The sequence below is a fragment of the Octopus bimaculoides genome, chromosome 16, assembly GCF_046866305.1.
Source record: "Octopus bimaculoides isolate indiv1 chromosome 16, ASM4686630v1, whole genome shotgun sequence".
NCBI classification, from domain to species: Eukaryota; Metazoa; Mollusca; class Cephalopoda; order Octopoda; family Octopodidae; genus Octopus; species Octopus bimaculoides.
This window is the reverse complement of record NC_142943.1, coordinates 45,773,382-45,793,518: the sequence shown is the minus strand read 5'-3', so window position 1 is coordinate 45,793,518 and position 20,137 is coordinate 45,773,382. Positions and strand designations below refer to the sequence as shown.

At 32.3% G+C, this 20,137-nt stretch overlaps 1 protein-coding gene across 50 annotated transcripts in view; it reads left to right on the top strand.

Moving 5' to 3' along the window:
- Nucleotides 1–20,137, top strand: part of LOC106872489 (centaurin-gamma-1A) — a 168,006-nt gene that overhangs the window by 99,267 nt on the left and 48,602 nt on the right. For 23 of the 50 annotated variants that reach the window (XM_089364610.1, XM_089364600.1, XM_089364606.1 and 20 more), the window contains exons 8-10: nucleotides 5,008–5,130; nucleotides 7,270–7,296; nucleotides 9,016–9,114. In XM_089364610.1, coding sequence (XP_089220736.1) covers nucleotides 5,008–5,130; nucleotides 7,270–7,296; nucleotides 9,016–9,114 — 249 coding nt within the window. The remainder of the gene's footprint in view (nucleotides 1–5,007; nucleotides 5,131–7,269; nucleotides 7,297–9,015; nucleotides 9,115–20,137) is intronic. The other 27 variants (XM_089364597.1, XM_089364615.1, XM_089364604.1 and 24 more) reach the window with 2 other exon arrangements.

Genomic DNA, 20,137 nt, shown 5'->3' with positions numbered 1-20,137 from the left:
CCACCAGCACAGGTGCCATTGACCTGACCCTGGCACTAGCCACGACTACAATCTCACTTGGCTTGACAGGTTTACACAAGCACAGTATATTGCCAAAGGCCTTGGTCACCTGTCACTGCCTCCATGAGGCCCAACGCTCGAACGGTGCTTTTTACATACAAGTTATGCAACACTGGTTTGGGCCACAACTATGATTTCACTTGGCTTGATGGGTGTATGTATGTATGTATATATATATATATATATATATATATATATATATATATACATATATACATACACACACACACACATATACATATATACATATACATATATATGTGTGTGTGTGTGTATGTAGAGAGAGAGAGAGAGAAAATTATGCAAATAAGCAAGTAACTCTGTCAACATTATGAAAGATCTCCATACCTGCTCACCTTGATTCCTCTTACAACCACTCTCTACTGTATTTAATTGGTCCCTGGTAATGATATTGGGGTGTAAGTTTAAATCATTTGAATGCTACTAAGTGTTTTCTATATTGAAAATCTCTGGATCTCATCTATTGACTCATATCATCATCATCATCGTCACCATCACTATAGCTGCTTTTTCCACACTGGCATGGGTTGGACAGTTTGACATAAAGAGACGAGTGAGAGGACTGCACTAAGCTCTCGGGTCTGTTTTGGTGTGGTTTCTACAGCTGGATACCCTTCCAAATCATTTCACACAGTGTACTGTGTGCTTTTTTCCTTTTTTTGTGGCACCAGTACTGGTGAGGTTACCAAGTACCTGCGAGACAAAACCCCTCCACTGAATATGGTATAGTACTGAAGGGTATGGAAATCTGGTAGGGAGACGGGAGCAGGTGTGTTGTTGAAGAGGAGAGAGAGGAGTTGGTGGGGTGAGGTCAAGTACACAATGAGTATGACAAACAAAACTGGGATAGAGGGAGAGAAAAGGTGAGTGGGTAGGTAAGTGTGCTCTGGTGAAAATAGGAGGGGGGGGGCAGAGGTGATAAGAGACAGTCGTAAGGATACAATGTGAGGTGTAGGGAGAGAAGTGGTATCCTTTACAGCAGCCTGATAAGTAGTCTTGCAGTTAGAAGATTGATGGAAGGATGGATGTTAAAAGATGAGTTGTTGATCATACTCAAAGAAGCTACTAAGTCATCAGATGTCTTTAATTTTGCCTATTTGGAAAGAGGGGGGGAGAGGGAGATGTGGGGGGGGGGAGATAACACTTCTTTAAATTGATAGACAAACCTTTCAAGAGCACAGTCAGTTAAAAGTGTTACTTATTGAAAATAAATTATAATTTTGTACTTATTAAATTAGAATGAGAGAGATTAAAGTTTTTCTTAAGTATAATTTCGAGGCACAATTTTATGTATCCTAAAAGTTATTAGAAAGAAGGATAATTGCTTTAAGTGACATGTTTGATAATCCATCAATTTCAGAAACAAAGTAACTAACAGCTGGTTAACCCCCGCCCCCCCCCCTTCCCTCTCCCTTCATCTTTATTACTTTAACCTGCTTTACTCTTCGTATTTTCCCTAGGGTTATGTTGGGCTTACTCTGACTCCCTTCCTCTCATTATTTTAGCAAAAGGTAATTGTTGCAAGTATCTTCGGCTTAAGAGCATATAGGATAGACAAAGAGCTTGGATAGTCTCCCCACTTTCTGATGTTAATAATAAAATGCTGTGATCTGTGGTAAGCCGTCCATTTCAACAACATGTGCAGTTAGTGATAAACATTTTCTTTTTGTCCTTTGTCTAAACAGGAGATGTCTAGAACTACGTATTTACATTCTGCTCTTAATTTGGTTCCCATGTGAATTAGCAAAATATGTATCAAAACATTTATGAAATTCTTTCATAAATTTCTCAATTCAAAAAGTAATAGGTGGCTATACATGCTGCTGGATTTAATTTACGTACTGCATGAATGTGGCAAGTAATTTTTATATCTTCATTTTATTTGTGTTTGAGGATGATTCCAAGGTATTTATTCAATGATGTCTTTGATATTTTTTGGTGAAGATTTTAATGTTGCTAGATAACTAGAGGAAACAAAAGTTTGTTTTAATAGATATGTGAAGAGAAAGCAGTGAAATCTGAAAATATAAATATACGTTGATGATCAAATGAACAGTCTCTAATAGTGTCCCTCCAAATTCCATCTCTATCTATCTCTCTCTCTCTCTCTCTCTCTCTCATAATTACGAGTGCTTTTATGCAAATGTCCATATGAGAAATTCTCTCAAGGTAAATAACACAGTTTTCTGTGTTCTATCACAACATCCAGATTAAGTTGGAGATCAAAATTGTCTTTTGGTATTAATACTGCTTCTGTCGCTATTAATCATTTGTGTGTGTGTGTGTGTATATATATATATATATATATATATATATATATACATATATATATTTCTATTTACATATATCTTTATATTATATTTATCTATCTATCTGTCATATATGTGTATATATATATAAATATAAATTATATATATATATATTTATTTATTTATATTTATTTATATATCTATGCGTTTATATATATTTATATATATCTATAAGTTTATATATATCTACAAATTTATATATATATCTATATCTCTAATTCATCATCATCATCATCATCGTTTAACGTCCGCTTTCCATGCTGACATGGGTTGGACGATTTGACTGAGGACTGGTGAAACCGGATGGCAACACCAGGCTCCAGTCTAATTTGGCAGAGTTTCTACAGCTGGATGCCCTTCCTAACGCCAACCACTCCGAGATATCTATATATTTATATATCTATATATTTATATATGTTTGTATATACATATAAGCTGGTCACATTAGATGATCAGAGGAGTAATAGAGAGTAATAGTAACATTCTAATAAATACTCTCTACTTTTGTATTCAGTAGTTTTTTTTAGTTAGAAATCCAGATGTACACAATGCATGACTTTGGATCAATGGAGCTTGGGTAGATTTGCATGTTGTCTAGTTTAATACTAGCAACTCGCACACGTTGGTTGACCTAAGCAGAACCCACTCTTATTGCAAGCTTTCTGAGCATGTTTTCAGTCAGAGGATGAGTGTCTCTCTCACCAGTCTCAGAGTTCCTAAAAAGGCACTACTTTAACCCTTCTGACTAATCTAAACAATATGAGCCAAGGCAGCTACTTGTGGTCTCTGTGTCATCAGTAGCTAGTGAATATAAACAATTCAAAAGTGAAGTAAATTGATTTGCCATCAGAAAGAGAAGAAATCTAACCTTTTGGTCAATCTCACATAAAATACTGCTTAAAGCATTACAGTTTTTCTCTTCCTTATGGCTGCCAACCAATTTATTTCACTTTGGAACTTTTGTTACCGGTGCTTGGTTAGAAGAGTTCCATGTCTATTCTAATCCATTCAGGTACTCTACTTATGTTATTTGTTATTAACTGTTGGGCAACTTCGAGGTAATATTATTCTTCATGACTTTCAGAATGAATGTATTTCCCTAAATCAGTAGCAGTTTAGGGTTCCCACTTTTGAAAACATTGCCCTAAACTACATGGAAATTCTTCATTTATTAATAATTTCCCCTGAAGATGTGGTTCATAATAATTGAAAATCAATTGAATAAACTTTACAGGATTTAAATTAGCCTTGCATTATAGAAATATGTTAACATCTCATAACACTGCATAGATATTGGTATATATTTGTATGTTAGAATGTTGTTGTTTTTTTTGCAGTATACTATCCTGATTGAGGCTGTATTCCTTATCATAGTGAATTAAGTAATTTTTTTCTTTAACTTTGGACAATGTGTATTATTGTAATAATATTACAGGATAAGTCTGATGTAAGTAGTGGATAATAATAGTACATTTAGGTTTTGAATGTGACCTTGACAAGAAAAAAAAATCCTTTCTCCCCTATGACTTGATTTAACAAATTTATTTACTATACAACACATTCATTCTAAATTTCGTGAGTCCTTTAAATAAATTAGTATTACGTTACTTACTGATAAGAAATTAGGAAGTTAGGCTGTTTCAGAAAGTCCCTTTGTGAATTCTGTTTAGACTGATATTTTCTGGTAACTACCATTCACAAGCATATTTATGCACTATTCATTAAATGTTTCAAAATTGAACAACACACCCTGTTCCAATCTTTTGGATTGCGTGGTTGGTAAAATGTAAACAAAAAAGGAAATAACGTTTTCATTTGGTTTATAACTAGTTATTTCAATAAATTTCTTCTTATGTCTTGATAGGATTAATTTTGAATGCTATTTTTTCAAAGCAATCATAACCATTTGTTTGCATTTTAGGATTAAAGTTATAAAACTTATGATTATAAATTGTTGAGATAATGATATCCTGATACATTTTTTTTTACATGGAACTAGAATTCAGACTGACATAATATTTTAACCCTTTTGATGTTGTCTCAGCTGAGACAGTCCTTGGTTCTGAGAGACAAACTTCCTCTTATAAAGGGATCTAAACTAAAACCCTCCATTCAAATTTTATGTTGATATAGGTTCCAAACACTGGCTTAACAAAGTTATTTTACTGTAAACTTCATTATTTTCAAGATTGATTGAAACAGACACAGTGTATTTCAACAAAAATATGACAATGAAAGGTGACTTTTAAATCCAGATTAGTCTTTTCTGTTCAAACTAGCCTGTTCTCCTTTTTTCTTTAAGAAAAGATTTTATTCAATGTGAGAAGGAGTTTTGTGAAATACATAATCAACTAAAATGCTGAAAAGAGAAAATAAAAGAAAATCTTTTCTGAAAACGATGATGACTATTACTAAATTTAATTAGTCCTTACATACTAGTTCATCCTGGGTTGCAAATGATGTAAATAAACTGATTAAGTTTACCCTTTCATAACCAGTTAAAATATATGAACATGGTACAAAAATATAGAAACAACAGTCACCAACATTTTCTGTTGGTATCTTTGATAATAGCAGAATTTAATGAAATCTAATAATTTATTCCTTTTTGTTTCAGATATCAGGATCTTCTTCTAAAGATCTGATGTCTAGAGAGAAAGATATGAGAGAAAAGGGTGAAAAAGGTGATCGTCGACAGAAAGAGAAATCGGACAGTGGACCACCATCTACAGATATGCAGGTAGATAACTGCTTTTCTAAGTGTAGCCCATACAAATGTTTTGTGTATCTTATTTCATATAACATCAGTATTTATCTAAGTATAACAAAATTTTGAGCATGATTCAAATTTTTGCTACAACCCTTCTATACAGTTTACATTCAATTTAAAGTCTGATGACCAGACTGCAATTTTATAATTGTATTTTCTATTGTAACAAAAAAATTACAAATATTTTATGTATTGAGAGATTGTGATTAATTTCCTCTCTTGTAAAATTAGTGAAGACTGGAAACAATATTTTGATTAAAGCATATGAAATGATGTCGTGTACTGAAAAGAGGAAATAAATAACTTGATATCAGAAAGATAATTTCTTGCTGAAGAAAAGGTTTTTTCTTCCTCTTTCAATCTCACTATTTTGTTGATAATCGTCAGCTAATCTAATACTCAACAATCGTATGGGGCAGATGCCAATCTCTAAATAGTAAGTTGGCTAAAAGGAAAGCAAGAATTATACTTTGGCCCATTTTACATTACTGAATGAATTTTATGCTTTACATTCACTGTATATATAAGATTATTTGTGATTAAATTAGTTTACTATAATCAATTATTGAAATACAGGAAAGACACTTCATTTCACATTCTGATTCTCTATTGACTCTTGCACTAATTTGAACAATGTTTTATGAAGCTGGAATAAGATCTGAATATTTAATACTATCATAATACTGTTTCTTTCCTCAAACTACTACTTTGTTTACAAACTCAGAGCATGTTACTTGTCATAGCTGATATGAACTGGCTTGTAACATCTCCCTCACTTATGATGGGGAACTTTTAAGGAGTAGCCTGTTCTTCCTTTTTTTTTTCTTTAAGAAAAGATTTTATTCAATGTGAGAAGGAGTTTTGTGAAATATATAATGAAATAAAATGCTGAAAAGAGAAAATAAAAAGAAAATCTTTCCTGAAAATGATGATGACTATTAATAAATTTAATTAGTCCTTACTAATTCAACTTGGGTTACAAATTAATAAAGTGACTCATCTTGGTGGGTAATTTTGGTAGTTATAACTGCCGCCGCCAGAATGGCAATATATAGTGCAGTTCTTATGTTTCTTTGATTTATTTTGATACTTTCTTCTCTGTACAAAGTCTGAAATTTCACATTACTTTTCAATTAATCTTTGCTTGATATCGAAAAAAAAAAAAAAGAAGTTGTTTTCAAATGTTAATTATTTTAAACATATACAAATTAGAGTTTTATTCAAGTTTATGTAATTTGGAACATATTTCAATGTGCACCACTTCATTGATGAAGTTATGGCAGTTTTGTTTAAATTCAGACTTTGTTTATTTTGTTTTTATGTAACTCTTTGCGAAGGTATCTATTCACAATTTTTCATTTGTCATAAAATGAAAGAAAAGAAAAGAAAGAAAACACTTGTCAAGTTTTACTTGTATACCAATAAGATTTGATTTGCTAGTACGACTTGGCATGTTCATAGTATTCATTAGTAAACTATATAATAATGTGCCACTGAACTGAAAGTTATGAAATATTTAATATTAATGATTGGATTTCTGCATGAGTATCTATGTCAGTCTAATGTGCTTCTTTCAGTGCTTCTATATGACAAACATTTGAAGGAATCAACTCTTGTTTCTTTTCTCCCTTCTCCTGGTGGTACTTAGTTCTTTCAACTCTGTCTTCTCTCTCTTTCTAAATGTTGTAGATGTCTGTGTTGAAACAGTATAGCATTGAAATAATATTTGTATACATGCGAGTGTGTTTGGGTGTGTATGTCTATGTATGTGTGTTTATATATATATATATATATACACACACTTTGTGTGAATAGATGCACACACACATACAGAGGCATATACAAGCTTACAAACACACAACTGCATACATACAGTTTGATGATTTCTGCTCTAAGTGTGTTGTCTTTGTTCTTGACATCTACTCTGGAGTGCCAAACTATTGCATGTCGGCTGCTCTAACCTAGCTTGGGTATTCATTATTCTCTCTAGAATTTTGTAGACAAAAATCTAATTATTGATGCTATTTTGTTAATATGTGTGATTTTTAACATAAAAAACATTGAAATTTTCTGCCATGCCATACTTGATTTCTTATTTTGTCTAAACAGCTTTTGAATGTACCACTGTTCATACAAGTAAGATATCTGCAGTTTTTGGTTTCTCTATTAGACTGAATATGTGTTATTGGTGTTTTCATCAATTATGCTCTCATAAATACACATTTATTAAACAAGAATTCAGAGTATACAAAATGAGCTTCTCTTGCTAATCTTCAAAATATTTGCCTTTTTATAACTTGCTAAACTTAGTAAACAGTTTTAGGCCTAAATATGAGCAATTGCTAAATGTTGAAGTGGATTGAATGATTAAATCTTTTAATCTCTGCTAGTATTGATACTTAACTAATTCATTATTTACTTCATTAAGTTTTGCCTAATTAATTTCATGCAATACTGCCTAAATTCTAAAGTAATCTAATTGTAAGGAATCTATGTCGTAGTTTTAAATCACTTTGTTAACATTTTATTCAATTTAATAACACTTATATATTTAGGGATATTAACTGCATAATATGCTTCACTTTATCTTAAAATAAGTTAAAATTATAAAATATATTTTTAATTGTTCCCTTCATTTACTAAAATCCTTCATTTTGAAACACTTAATGTAAGATTGCTATATTTAAGCTATTTGTCATTCTTTTATGATGAAGTTTATTTTGTTCAGATGTTTCCATATGTAACTCAGTTGTAAGAGTAGTTACACTCCTTAATAATAATGATGATAATAATAATAATAATAATAATAATTTATGTATATTCTTAATGTAATCTGTCCATCCACATTGAGTAGCTATTCCTCATCCTTTCACCACCATGCTACCTGTACAATCTTAATTTTTATTACCAACCAAAGCACAGTTTTCATTTCCCTCTTATTATGATATAACAAGATATTGACTGCATGTTATAAAAAAAAAAAAAAAAAGGTAAATGAATAAAGAAGCAAGATCCAGTTATACAAATTATACCTCTTTGAAGCAGCTCTGGTTCATCTCAAGCAATCACTTTGTATTTTGTTATTATTCTTGATATAGGTTTGTTGTCCTCTTACAATTCTGTCTTTTAAACTTTTTTAAAGTGATTTATGACAAAACAATAAACACATGCCAAGGTGTGCTGATCCTTATATTTATAGCTTTAAACAAAGTGATTGCAGAATGGTAATGATGTTTAAATTATTTCTGCTTTTTGTATGAGTTACATTGGATTCCATTATTAGTTTTCCAACTAGGTATGTCTTTCAAGTCTTTGAGACAGTTGTGATTTTTTTTTTTTTGTTTTGATTTTAATTTATCATTTCTGTTGTTATTTCTTTAATTTTGTCTCAACACTTATTCAAGTCCAGCCAAAGAGTTGTCTAGTTTCCAGCAATTCATGTCCTTTCCACCAGTTTGTGATATATCAAACATATCTATCATTATTTTCACAGTGGCACTCTTTCAATTTGTTTCTGTGGATTAAAGGGTAATTCATAATTAATACTACAAACATTAACTAGATAACAATGAGAAAATTAGTTTGATATAAATTTCTTGTGTGTTTATACACATGTAGACACTTCTTATCATACTTTAATGACTGGAACAACTAGTGGACTCTTATAAATTTCTATTCCAATATTATGAAGAAATGTTACAAGTTGCTATTAATGTGTAACTTTTTTTGAGATTTGTTTGCATGTATTTGCTGCTGTTGATTTGAGAGTGTCTTATGAGGAAACTTGTGCTGGTTGTTCTGTTAAAATACCTTATTTTAATGACAATGCATGCTGCATGCTACTTTTATTTTTAGGATTCTAAGTTGGATTTCAGGGTTGCGCCTGGTTCAACACCAGTTGCTGTCCGCAAGAACAAACGAACACCTTCTGTACACAAGTCCAACTCCTTCAGTGTAAGTTTCTCTCTCACATATCTTCTATCTTAATAATCTATTTTGAATATTAATCTAAATGAAAAATTTTCTTTCTTCTTTTGAAAAGCACCTCCCCCCCTCCCCCATCCTTTGGCCATCAACTTGAGCAAAGTAGTTTTAGTGGCTGAAGTATATTCCATCTCTAATTAGCTGCTTCACAGAAAGTAATTTAATCACTGATGTTAGAATGCCCAGTGAAAATTTGAAACTCTTTGAAATAATGGAATGAGAGAGAGAGAGAGAGAGAGAGAGAGAGCAAGAGAGAGAGAGAGCAAGAGAGAGAGAGAGAGCAAGAGAGAGAGAGAGAGCAAGAGAGAGAGAGAGAGCAAGAGAGAGAGAGAGAGCAAGAGAGAGAGAGAGAGCAAGAGAGAGAGAGAGAGCGAGTGTGTGTGTGTGCGTGTGTGAGGCCAGTAAAAGATAGAATGTGCACGCATACTTTATTCTTTTCTTTTTACTGGTTTCAGTCATTGTTTTGTGCCTATGCTGGAGCACCACTTAATATACATTTTCTTTGTTATAAACCTTAAATATTTTCTAGTAACTATTTAGTTTTCTCAGGAATTTCCCCACTTTTCTGAATAAACTTGTTTTTATTTGGATAATCATAGTATTTTTTAAAATAAGCAACACAGAATGTTTTTCTGAATTTATCATTTACTCAAATTTTATTCCAAAGAAAGTCTGTAAAAGTTGTAGCAATTTGATGATTCAACATAATAATATTATCTGAGTAATTAGTCTTTTTCTAGATAACTATTGTAATTTAAAAATAATTATTGTATTATATCATAATATATCTCTCGAAATGACAAGCTTTGACCAAACCTCACTGAAAGAAAGTAAAACTATAAAAACAGTTAAACTTTAAACATCTAATTTCCTCAGTTTTTTCTTTTAAAAGCATACTAAAAATTGTTTTTGAAAATTTTTCACAATTTTCAAAGGAGCACAAGTTAATTAGATATATTTCTAATAAAAAATATTTGTAAATAGAAAAACTCATTCTTTGAGTTCTCTGTCTGACAGAACAGAATATTTTCTTTAATAATTAAAATTGGGAGATGAATACATAGAAATGTCAAAATTTGTCAGTGATGTAACAATTATAAAATTAGTAAAATGATAACAAAATTTTGTCCCTCTGGAAAAATAAAATGAAAAAGGCTTGAAAAATCAAGCCCTTTGGGGATATGCAGCAAAAGTTAATAAACTGAAGGCTTTTGTATTTTGTACTTTATTAATTGATAAGTGTTGCTATCCATGTCGTAATTAATTTCCAAATTAAGGTGGAGAACTAGCAGAATTAGCAGATTGGATTAAATGCTTAGCAGCACTCCTTCCAGATTTACATTCTAAGTTCTAATTCTGCCAAGGTCAACTTTACTTTCATCATTTTCAGATCAATGAAATAAGTGTCAGCTGGGGACAATGTAATTGGCTGGCCCTCTCCCACCAAAATGTCAAGCCTTTTGCTTACTGTAGAAGGAATTATTTATTTACTAATTGCAGTCCCTTAACTCATCCACAGGGACTTTTTTTTGCTCATTTTGGTAATTTAATCTGCTAAATAACCTTTTGAAGTGGTTATGAAAATGATTTTTGGTTATTTATTTACCCATTGAAAGCCATAGACTTGTAAAGATTTTTGAATTTAAGACAAACAAAAATCACACACACACACACGCACCTAGAAAGTTCATGGGGAATTTCACTGCTGAACGAAAAACGTGTGCCATGACTCTGTTTAATAGAATCACAGGCCTCTTAACATTGTGCATATATACCTAAAGATTTCTCTAAACATATGTATGATGGATAATTTTAATATATAAAAATTTAAACCAATAATTGAATTAACATATTTCATTTATGTTTCTATTGACCTAGCTCTGGTATGGCAACAGATCTTCTAAGAGAATGGCTTGGAACTTGATACCTATTTAGTAAACTGTTTTATTAACCAAATTTATACACAGTTATAAACAGTTACACTAATTTTTTAAACAATGGGTAGAAACTGATAAAGGACTATGACAGGAGTAGAGGTGAATCTGACATAGCTAGAAAAGTTTGAGTTTACATAATATGAACCAAACTTGAATCATCTTGTTACTGAAATCTAATTCTTAATAAAAAATATTCATTTGAATCTGCATCTTTTAGAAGAGAATTTAAGGGAATTTGATCATTTATTCAGGTTTTTACAAAAATAACATTTGAATCTTTAAAGTTGAACTGAAATTGTTGTTCAAGTAAAATGAATTACTTTATTTGCCATTTATATAAATACATTTTAAAATATATTTTTATTATTAAAGTTGACTCATGGGATTCACTTAATTTCCATTCATAATGAGCGTATCTCTTTAAAGATTTGGAACAAATAATTTAATATGAGAATTTTACTCAATAAATTAAAATCATTTTTAATTTATTTTTCATAGGGCCAACCCTAGAAACTGAAAAGGAAATATATTGAAATAAGACTTCATTTTAACTCAAAGACTTATTTTTTGTATTGGCAAAAACAAAATTTTAAAATTATACCAGTTAACTCTGAATCCATGTTTTATTTAATGAGTTTTTACTAAAAATGATAATTAGCAAAGTTCACTGAATTCGATTATTTAAGTTATAAGAAATTCCATTCAATCTGGCTAAATTTTATTCATTCATTTTGTTTCTTTTAATTACTTCTTTTTTTTTGTCAAGAGTTAATAATTTTCTTTTGAAATAAAACACATTTTAAAAATTTCTATATAATGCCCTCACACACTCAAATCATTAAACAGTAAATTAAACACTCAGCTTTTAAAACTAGAATATCTAAATTTCTATGTACTATTCTTTTTTTAGAAGAACCCTTTAAAAAATTCTTCCACCATGTTTTTTTTTTCTTTTACTGTATTTGAAATGTGTTTAATTATCTATAATAAACCTATTAAGTTATAATATTGACCCACCTACAAGTGACTTGGTCATTATCATTATTGAATTGCACCAGATGGATGTGCATGCATTTCAATGTCTCTTTGTATCTGGATGACATCCAATCAATCACCTACTCACTTAACTGTTTGGTCAGGTTAGCACTAGATTGCAGTGGTGTAGGTGCTTGTTGGCAAATAAGTTTATATTTGGGAGAGGCAAGGTTAATGATGTAGTAAAAAAAAAAAAAAAGTTTAGTTCTAAATAAACAGTAAATAAGAAGCGTAGACAGATGGCATGTAACTTTTGATTACTGAAAATTTTGAAGAGAAAGTATTCAGAGATGGCAGTGGTAGGATGATGATCAGTTTCTTTTACATACCTTTTATGGCTAAATCAGCGATTAAATTGTAAATTAGAAAATGTCACATGTTTGAGAATCATTACTTCAGCTCAGCCTTAGTTTTAAGATTTTTGAAGCATAAATAGTTACTATAAAATTTAATACACCTAAATGTTAGGACAGTGTTTACGAGTAAAATTTATGAACTGAGTCTTGTAAAGTTGTTCCAGCGAGCCCTGTTAAGAACTTCACTGATGCTTCCACTGCCTCTTTGCTTAATGAAGCATTGTGAATGCTGAAAGTGAGCTATGGCTGGGAACAAGTAATAATCTGAGGGGGGGGCGGGGGCTACGTTCGGACTATATGCTGGTTGTGACATCAGTTTGATTCCCTTGAGTTCTTGGAGTTTATTATGGATTGTTTGAGCAGTTTGAGGTCTCACATTATCTTGCTGCAGAAGAGCTTGCTTTCTGTTAATCAACGCCAGGTAGTATTTTTGCTGCACAATGGTATACCTCCATGAGATGCTGTGCTCATCTGATACTTTCTGGACTTACCTCTATGGCTTGGAGCATGGCCTTGGAATCAACAGTTTTAGACCTACCTAACCTTGCCTGATCAGTGAGGTTCTTGCAACCCAAGCGCAATTTCTTGAGCCATCTGGTTACTGTATCATGGTCAACTGTACCTTCACCTTTCACACAACCTGATTCTGCAGTGTCATGGCCCAGTTTGAACTTGTAAAGCATAAGTTCCTAAATTAGACTATGTTGCATATTCATCAGTGTGGCTTTCAAATCATGGACTGAGCCAGTGCACCAACTACCATGATATTACCAATCTCAATGGGGGCACTCTCCACGTCTTCAACTGCTTTGGTCATGTGATATAAACACTGCAAACATTTGCAAATATTGCAAAACTTTTGGCTCACCTCAATATGTCATGTCACAGATCATCAATTATGTTCTTTGAATGTTTATGATAATATTTGTTTATTGACCTCAGTATGTAGGCATTGCTCAATGTTCTGCAATAAAATTACAAACTATAAACTAACTTTATCATTACTAGATGGCATTTACAAAAACCTAGACTCTAACTTCTTTAATATTTTAATTTCAAGAGAGAGAGTGTGTGTGTGTGTCTGTATAGAGGGGTTTATGTATTGACATTTATATATGTGTATTCACACACACACACACACACACACACACACACGTACAGTGGGGCACCCATATTTGTAGAGTTATGTATACAAACAAATTGAATTATGAACAGTTTTTTTGAAGAGAAACTCACATATATATGCTGAATGAGCATCTACAAACGGTTCGTTAACTTCCATGAGCATCTACAAATGGTTCGTTAACTTCCATGAGCATCTACAAATGGTTCGTTAACTTCCATGAGCATCTACAAATGGTTCGTTAACTTCCATGTAAAATGTTTCATGTAGGTTGCAAATTTTTATATTTTATATGGAAAATGATATTTCTCATATCCATATGCTAAAAGAAAACATGGAGTAGCAAAAAGATAAAAGTAAAAACTTAAATATGCACGTGTGTATTTATGTGTGTGTATATGTTTACTCACACACACTATTTTTGGGGAATGTCTTCTACTTTTGCTGCTTGTAAATAGATTTGGTGTGTGTGTGTGTGTGTGTGTTTACATGTGTTTGTATTTGTCTCTCACTGCTTAACAAATCTTGTGGAATTGTTTATGTCTGTGTAACTTTGTGGTTCAGGGGAAAAGACACCAATAGGATAACTCCTAAACCTGTAAGATATACTGGGATCAATTCGATTGACTAAACCTGTCAAGATGGTGCTCCTGAATGACTGGAAAAAGTAGAACAATACATGCATATATGTGTCTCTGTTTTATGTGAGTGTGTGTGTTTATGTGTCTGAAAATATGTATATGCAGTTTTATATACGCGTGTGTGTGTGTGTGTGTATACATGAATATATATCATTTTATGGGTTTTTTTCAGCTCATCATACACATAATAAAATTTAAAAAAATATAAGCCAAGTTTACCTGTTTCTAAATACAGGTGCAACTGAATGTCTTGATTACTTTTTTCTTTTTTGTGCACCAACTTAGATGCACGTGTGTGTGTGTGTGTGTATTTGGGAATAGAATAGAAAATATAAGGATTAGGATCCCTCTTATTTATATGGTGTATAATGAGTGTATCATCTAATTTAAAGAATTCTTGATAAATGTAATATTTGACTTAGGTATATGGTGAACAAAACTGACCGTTATTTTTGTCCACCTAGATAATTCAGGACTATTTCAATCCCTAATCTCTAATCTGTCTGTTTTGTTTGAAGATTCAGAACAGAACCAACTTTTTTTCTTTTTTTTATTGATTTAATGCCTTTCCCCACTCGTGTTGTGCATGGATCCACAAAGTTTTGACTTTGAGGCATTTAACACTATTGCTAGTACATAACTGTACTAGTAAGAGTATTAAATGTTTCAAAATGAAGAATAATTCTCCGTAAAATGTTTGTCTTTGCAAATATTTGATATTGCAGTTTTACCTAATTTCGTTTTTACAGAAAATAAGTCATATTCTGACATATTGTTTATTTCTTCCTTTTCTCCTCCTCCTCCTCCTCCTCCTCTCCTCCTCCTCCTCCTCTCCTCCTCCTCCTCCTCTACTAATGTAATGTTAAGAGTAGTGAATGTTTAGAGTGCCAGATGAAATTCTTCACAGCATTTAGTTTCCCTTTTTTTCTTTTCTTTCTGGGGTCTGTAAAAATATTCTCGCCATCTCACTTTGGTCAAATTTGTGAATTTGTATTGTTATTGTTGTTCTCCAACAGTTCTGGTTGTGTGTAATTATGCCTCAGCTCCCACCCACTGCTCAGAGGCACCACACCTTCCTCTGTATGTGAGCCATTCCAAGCACCACAACCATTTGTGCACTCTTTAAGATATCTGGTATGCCCAGGATTCTTTGAATTTGTTCCAAGTGTGCCGATAACAAAAGAAACAACTTTACCTGTTGCCTGTACCTGGCTCTTACCAAATCCTGATGTTTGTCTATCTTTACTTTCTCAAAGATTTCAGCATTCTGTCTATTACAACCTATTCATGTGTGTCTTTGTGCACAATTGTGATATCATAACCATCATCATCATCATCAACAAGGTAGTAAGCTTGCAGAATTGTTTGAGTATTGGGATAAAGCAACCTTGCTGCATCTGTGCTGGTTCTTTGCTTTGAATTCAAACCCTGTTGAGGTCAGCTTTGACACCCACACCTCCAGGGTCAATATAATGAAGTAATGGTCAGGTATGGGGGTCGTTGATGTTAATTACCCTCCCCCTACCACCACTAAATTGCTGACCTTTTGCCTAAATTAAAAACTATTATTATTATTTTATGTTTAGCTTTTGCTTTGTATTTGTACAAGTTGACTCCAAGTCTCACCCTGAGACCTCAAGAGACAAGAAGTTCAACTTGATAATATGACTAGGGTACCATAGTTTTGGTTTTGCACAGGGTATTGTTCTAGAGAGTGTCTGTCAAAACATAAGAACATAAAAATTTGGTGCAGTTGTTGTTGTTGTTATTAACATGATAAGACATTGGAAGAGGATTTGTAGGTGATGAGATCGTATACCTTGGCAGCATTTAGTTGTCTGGAGAATAAAATATGTCTCTATAAAGTACTGCAGTTGTTGAAATTATCTCCTGCAAAATTTGTACTTTTGTGCCTCCGTTAGACATCATTGTCTTTAGAGAACAGTGTGTTGAGCTGTAGCCAGGCACTGTCTGTCGTTTCCTGTGGGAAGACATTGTGTTCTGAAAAGGACCGAACACGTAATTGATAGAAACAACTGCACACAAGACTGTCAAGAATCTGTGAACTCAGACAAAAAAAAAAATCTACATTAGCACTGAGTCGTGTCAACAGAAGTCTACACCCAGGACTACTTCATATAGTCTGCAGGTGGGACACTCCAGGTACTAATAATGATTCTTGACATTGACACAAAACTGTACAAGAGGTGGGTAGACTCAGTTTCATTGACACCCTTACCCCCACCCCACCTCGACAAATTAGAAAGAAAGAAAGAGCTTTGAGAAAGAAAACTGAACTCTGAAAGGAATTTTGTCTGACATTCTACTGTTTCTGTTCTCTTTCCTTGGAATAATGGTAGTCCTATTAATAATAGTGATAATACAGATGATGATAAGAAGAAGAAGAAGAAGAAGAATTCAGCTTCTGCTGATGATAACGGGAATAACAAAAACAATTATATTTTAATTTGCACACCCATCTGGGATATGTTGTTAAGAACATTACAGACTGTGTTAATTGTCTTCAGAAATCATCTCGTATAGATGTCAGGTACTAAAAAAGCACAGATTATGTCAGTTGATAAAATTTTGTCAGCACTGTCAAATGGGACTGTTGTCTTGTGTGATGTCAGCATAAATTGTGTAGAATGATCAGCAAGAGGCACCCAAACACCAAATGCCAGACTCCAAATCTTTCAAACCAAACAGTCAGTGATATTGCAAAAAGCTAGCTGCTGGTTGTGTAGTGACAGAAGCAGTCTTTGTAACAAATATTAGTTTGCACATCATCCAACAATTTAACTTGGATGATGTGCAATTTATGCTGGAATCATGATCCAGCTGTCCCATCCACCAGTGCTGACGAAATTTCATCAACTGATATAAGCTCTGCCTTTTCTTCGTACCTAATGTATGTACAATATATAGGAGATAATTTCTTGGGAAGATCACCACACTTTATGGCATTCTTAACAATACAAGTTGGATGTTCAAAATAATATTCATTACAAAGACTACTTCTGTCACTAATAACTAATTTATATGTTATTTAACGGTGTCATTTTTTACGTAGTTTTGAAATTGCTTTACCATCTGCAAAATCAACATTTTGTTTTTAATTTAAAAGATCAAGAAAATTAAGTTAGATATCCATCTTGATATAAAATGTATTTGTCTGAGATGTTAGGTCATTCTAAAACGGCTTCATGGACTGTTTCTAGAAACTTCAGTTTAGATCAAATATTGATAACTTCAAGATGGACTCTAAATTATTTATGTTTGGAAATTTCTCTCTTTGCGTTGATTTTTATAACAGCATCATATTCCATTAATACCATCTTCACTCAATATACTGAATTATCTTGCTCATTTCAAGAAACAAAATAGTTTTGATTTTATGTACTAGATTATGTGATAGAATTTATTTATTCACTAAGAATATAGCTACACATCATTTAGATCATTACTCTAATTCATAAATAATTCTGTCTTGGGTGAATTATTTATCATGTGTGTGTGCATGGCCTAGTGGTTAGGTAGTTACACTCATGATTACAAAATCATGGTTTCAATTCCTGGACCGGGTTGTGCATTGTGTTCTTGAGCAAAACACTTTATCTCACATTACTCTGCAGTCACTTCAACACCTGATGTGTGGTACACCGTGCACCTGTTCAGGCAATGTCAATTTGATGGAGGGACAGGTGAGCAAATGTACAGCACATACATTTAATCACTCTAGACAAATCAATTGTGCAGGTTGTTCAGCAAAAACTGAACACACATCTAATCATCATTGATGGCAGATTCCATTGTGTATATATGGGTGTGTGTTAAGTGTACAGTTGTTCTTACAAGTGGCTGCTTCCATAGTCAGTTGTGCAGTCCTTAGCAGCTATAATGTGTCCTTGCACTTTCTACTGTATAACCTTTGTGGTTTTTTATTGACCATCATTTCAAATGTGCTCTGGATGTTCCATTATGTTTCTTGGCAAAGCACTTTAAGCTCTAGTGCCTCATCGCTTAGCTTTGGGGAATATATACCAAATCTTATAGAAATGTTACTTGTGACATTTGGGTATCTTTTCCCAGGAAAGATTTATTTCTCAGTGGCTTCATGCCATGAAGTCAAGACTAAGCATTTCAGGGATTTGCATTTACTCAGGGGAAGGAGATTCATAATTTCTCCTTTTCATTTTTTTAAAGTCATTTAATGTTTCTTTTTAAGAGCTGGTGGCATTATGGACAGCAGCATAACTCTTGAGGTTTATCTGAAATCAAGATATTGCTAGTTGAAAGCAATGTTGCCAATTGTCTATTTCTTTAAAATGGAAATACCATCTGTCTTTAAAATAAATATTGTTTTAGGAACTATTAACCTGGTAACACTAGATTGAAAGCTTGACAATTCAGCAGTTACTAAATTGTCTTGAATTTAATAAATATTTTAGTTTAAACTATAATAGAGAGAGAGAGAGAGAGAGAGAGAGAGAGAGAGAGAGAGAGCCACATTGGACATGAGTTGAAATATTTAAATGTGATCGAGAGTTAAAAATCTGCCACATTTATTGTCAAAGTTATAGCAATAAAGATCTCAATTCCTTTAGCTTCAAATAGGTGTTATGTTCACTTAACCGTTTGTTGTAAGAAAATTAACTCAACATTGGAAACACTTGCTCCAGTAATATTCAAATATCCAATCAGTTTTGAAAAGCAATTTCTCATGTTAACATAAAAAATACAAGTAAAACTGCAACATCAAAACACATCATTATTCTCAATACTACCATTTAAACAGCTCCATATAAAAAGATGCATGCTGGCAATTGAAAAACTAATATCCTCTCTATAAATTCCATCTTCTAACTCTTTGATTTTTTTACTTGTATAAAATGAAAATATATTCCAATGTCATTGCTAACAGTAACAGAATCATATCCTCCAGTTGATATGAAAGCTCAACATCATTGAGCTGTTTTGCATGTAACCAACATTATTGAGAGTATATATATTTTGTTTTAAATAAGTGATCGCAATCAACTATTTTCAATTGTGTGCTAATATTACAAAATTTAATTTCTTCTTCGAATGACCGTCTTATTATTTAACCACAACATAACTTAATAGAATGTTGTTTTTGATTATATAACTTATTCCCATTGATGCTTGTAAAGGTGGCTTTGATATTTAATAAAATAAGACAATATTCTATTTTTGAAATTTAAGTTTCAGTGAATGATCCTTTTCAACGTACCTGAAATTACCTTCCAATTATATTGTTGTAAATGGAAGAATTTAATGTCATCACTTATTACTAATCAAGTTAAAATCTTTTAGATAAAAGAGTAGCCCTTGTCCTAACTGGTGATTTGGATTTTGCTTCAACTCCTTTGTTAAGTTTTCCTTAACTGCATAAGTACCTCAATGAAAGCTTCATGTCAAATATTCTTTTTCCATCTTAATAATTACTCATTTAATTTTGTTTCTATAATATCTATTTCTTAGATTTGAGGTATTACATAAACACTTTCATTTTACATCTTTGTTGACTTACTGGCTGTTGGTAAAATGACGACCAAATTATATTGCCAGAACAAATCAAATATATTTCTCATTGCTTCTTTATTCTTTAAATTAGAGATAATTTTGGTTGAAGGTGATGAGATTAGTTTACATAGACCAGTTTAACCGTATCCACATATTTCTAAATTGTTTGAAATATACTGAAGAAATTTGACAATTGAAATTCAATCATAGCACCTTATTTTTATTTTTTTCAAACCCACCATTGCAGTTATTCATCAATTCATGTAACTCATTTATTTTTTTAATCCTACCTGCATCCCACCCTTTTCTTTTCTTTCCCTATCTTTCATATTCGTCATTTTTTGCTGTTCATGG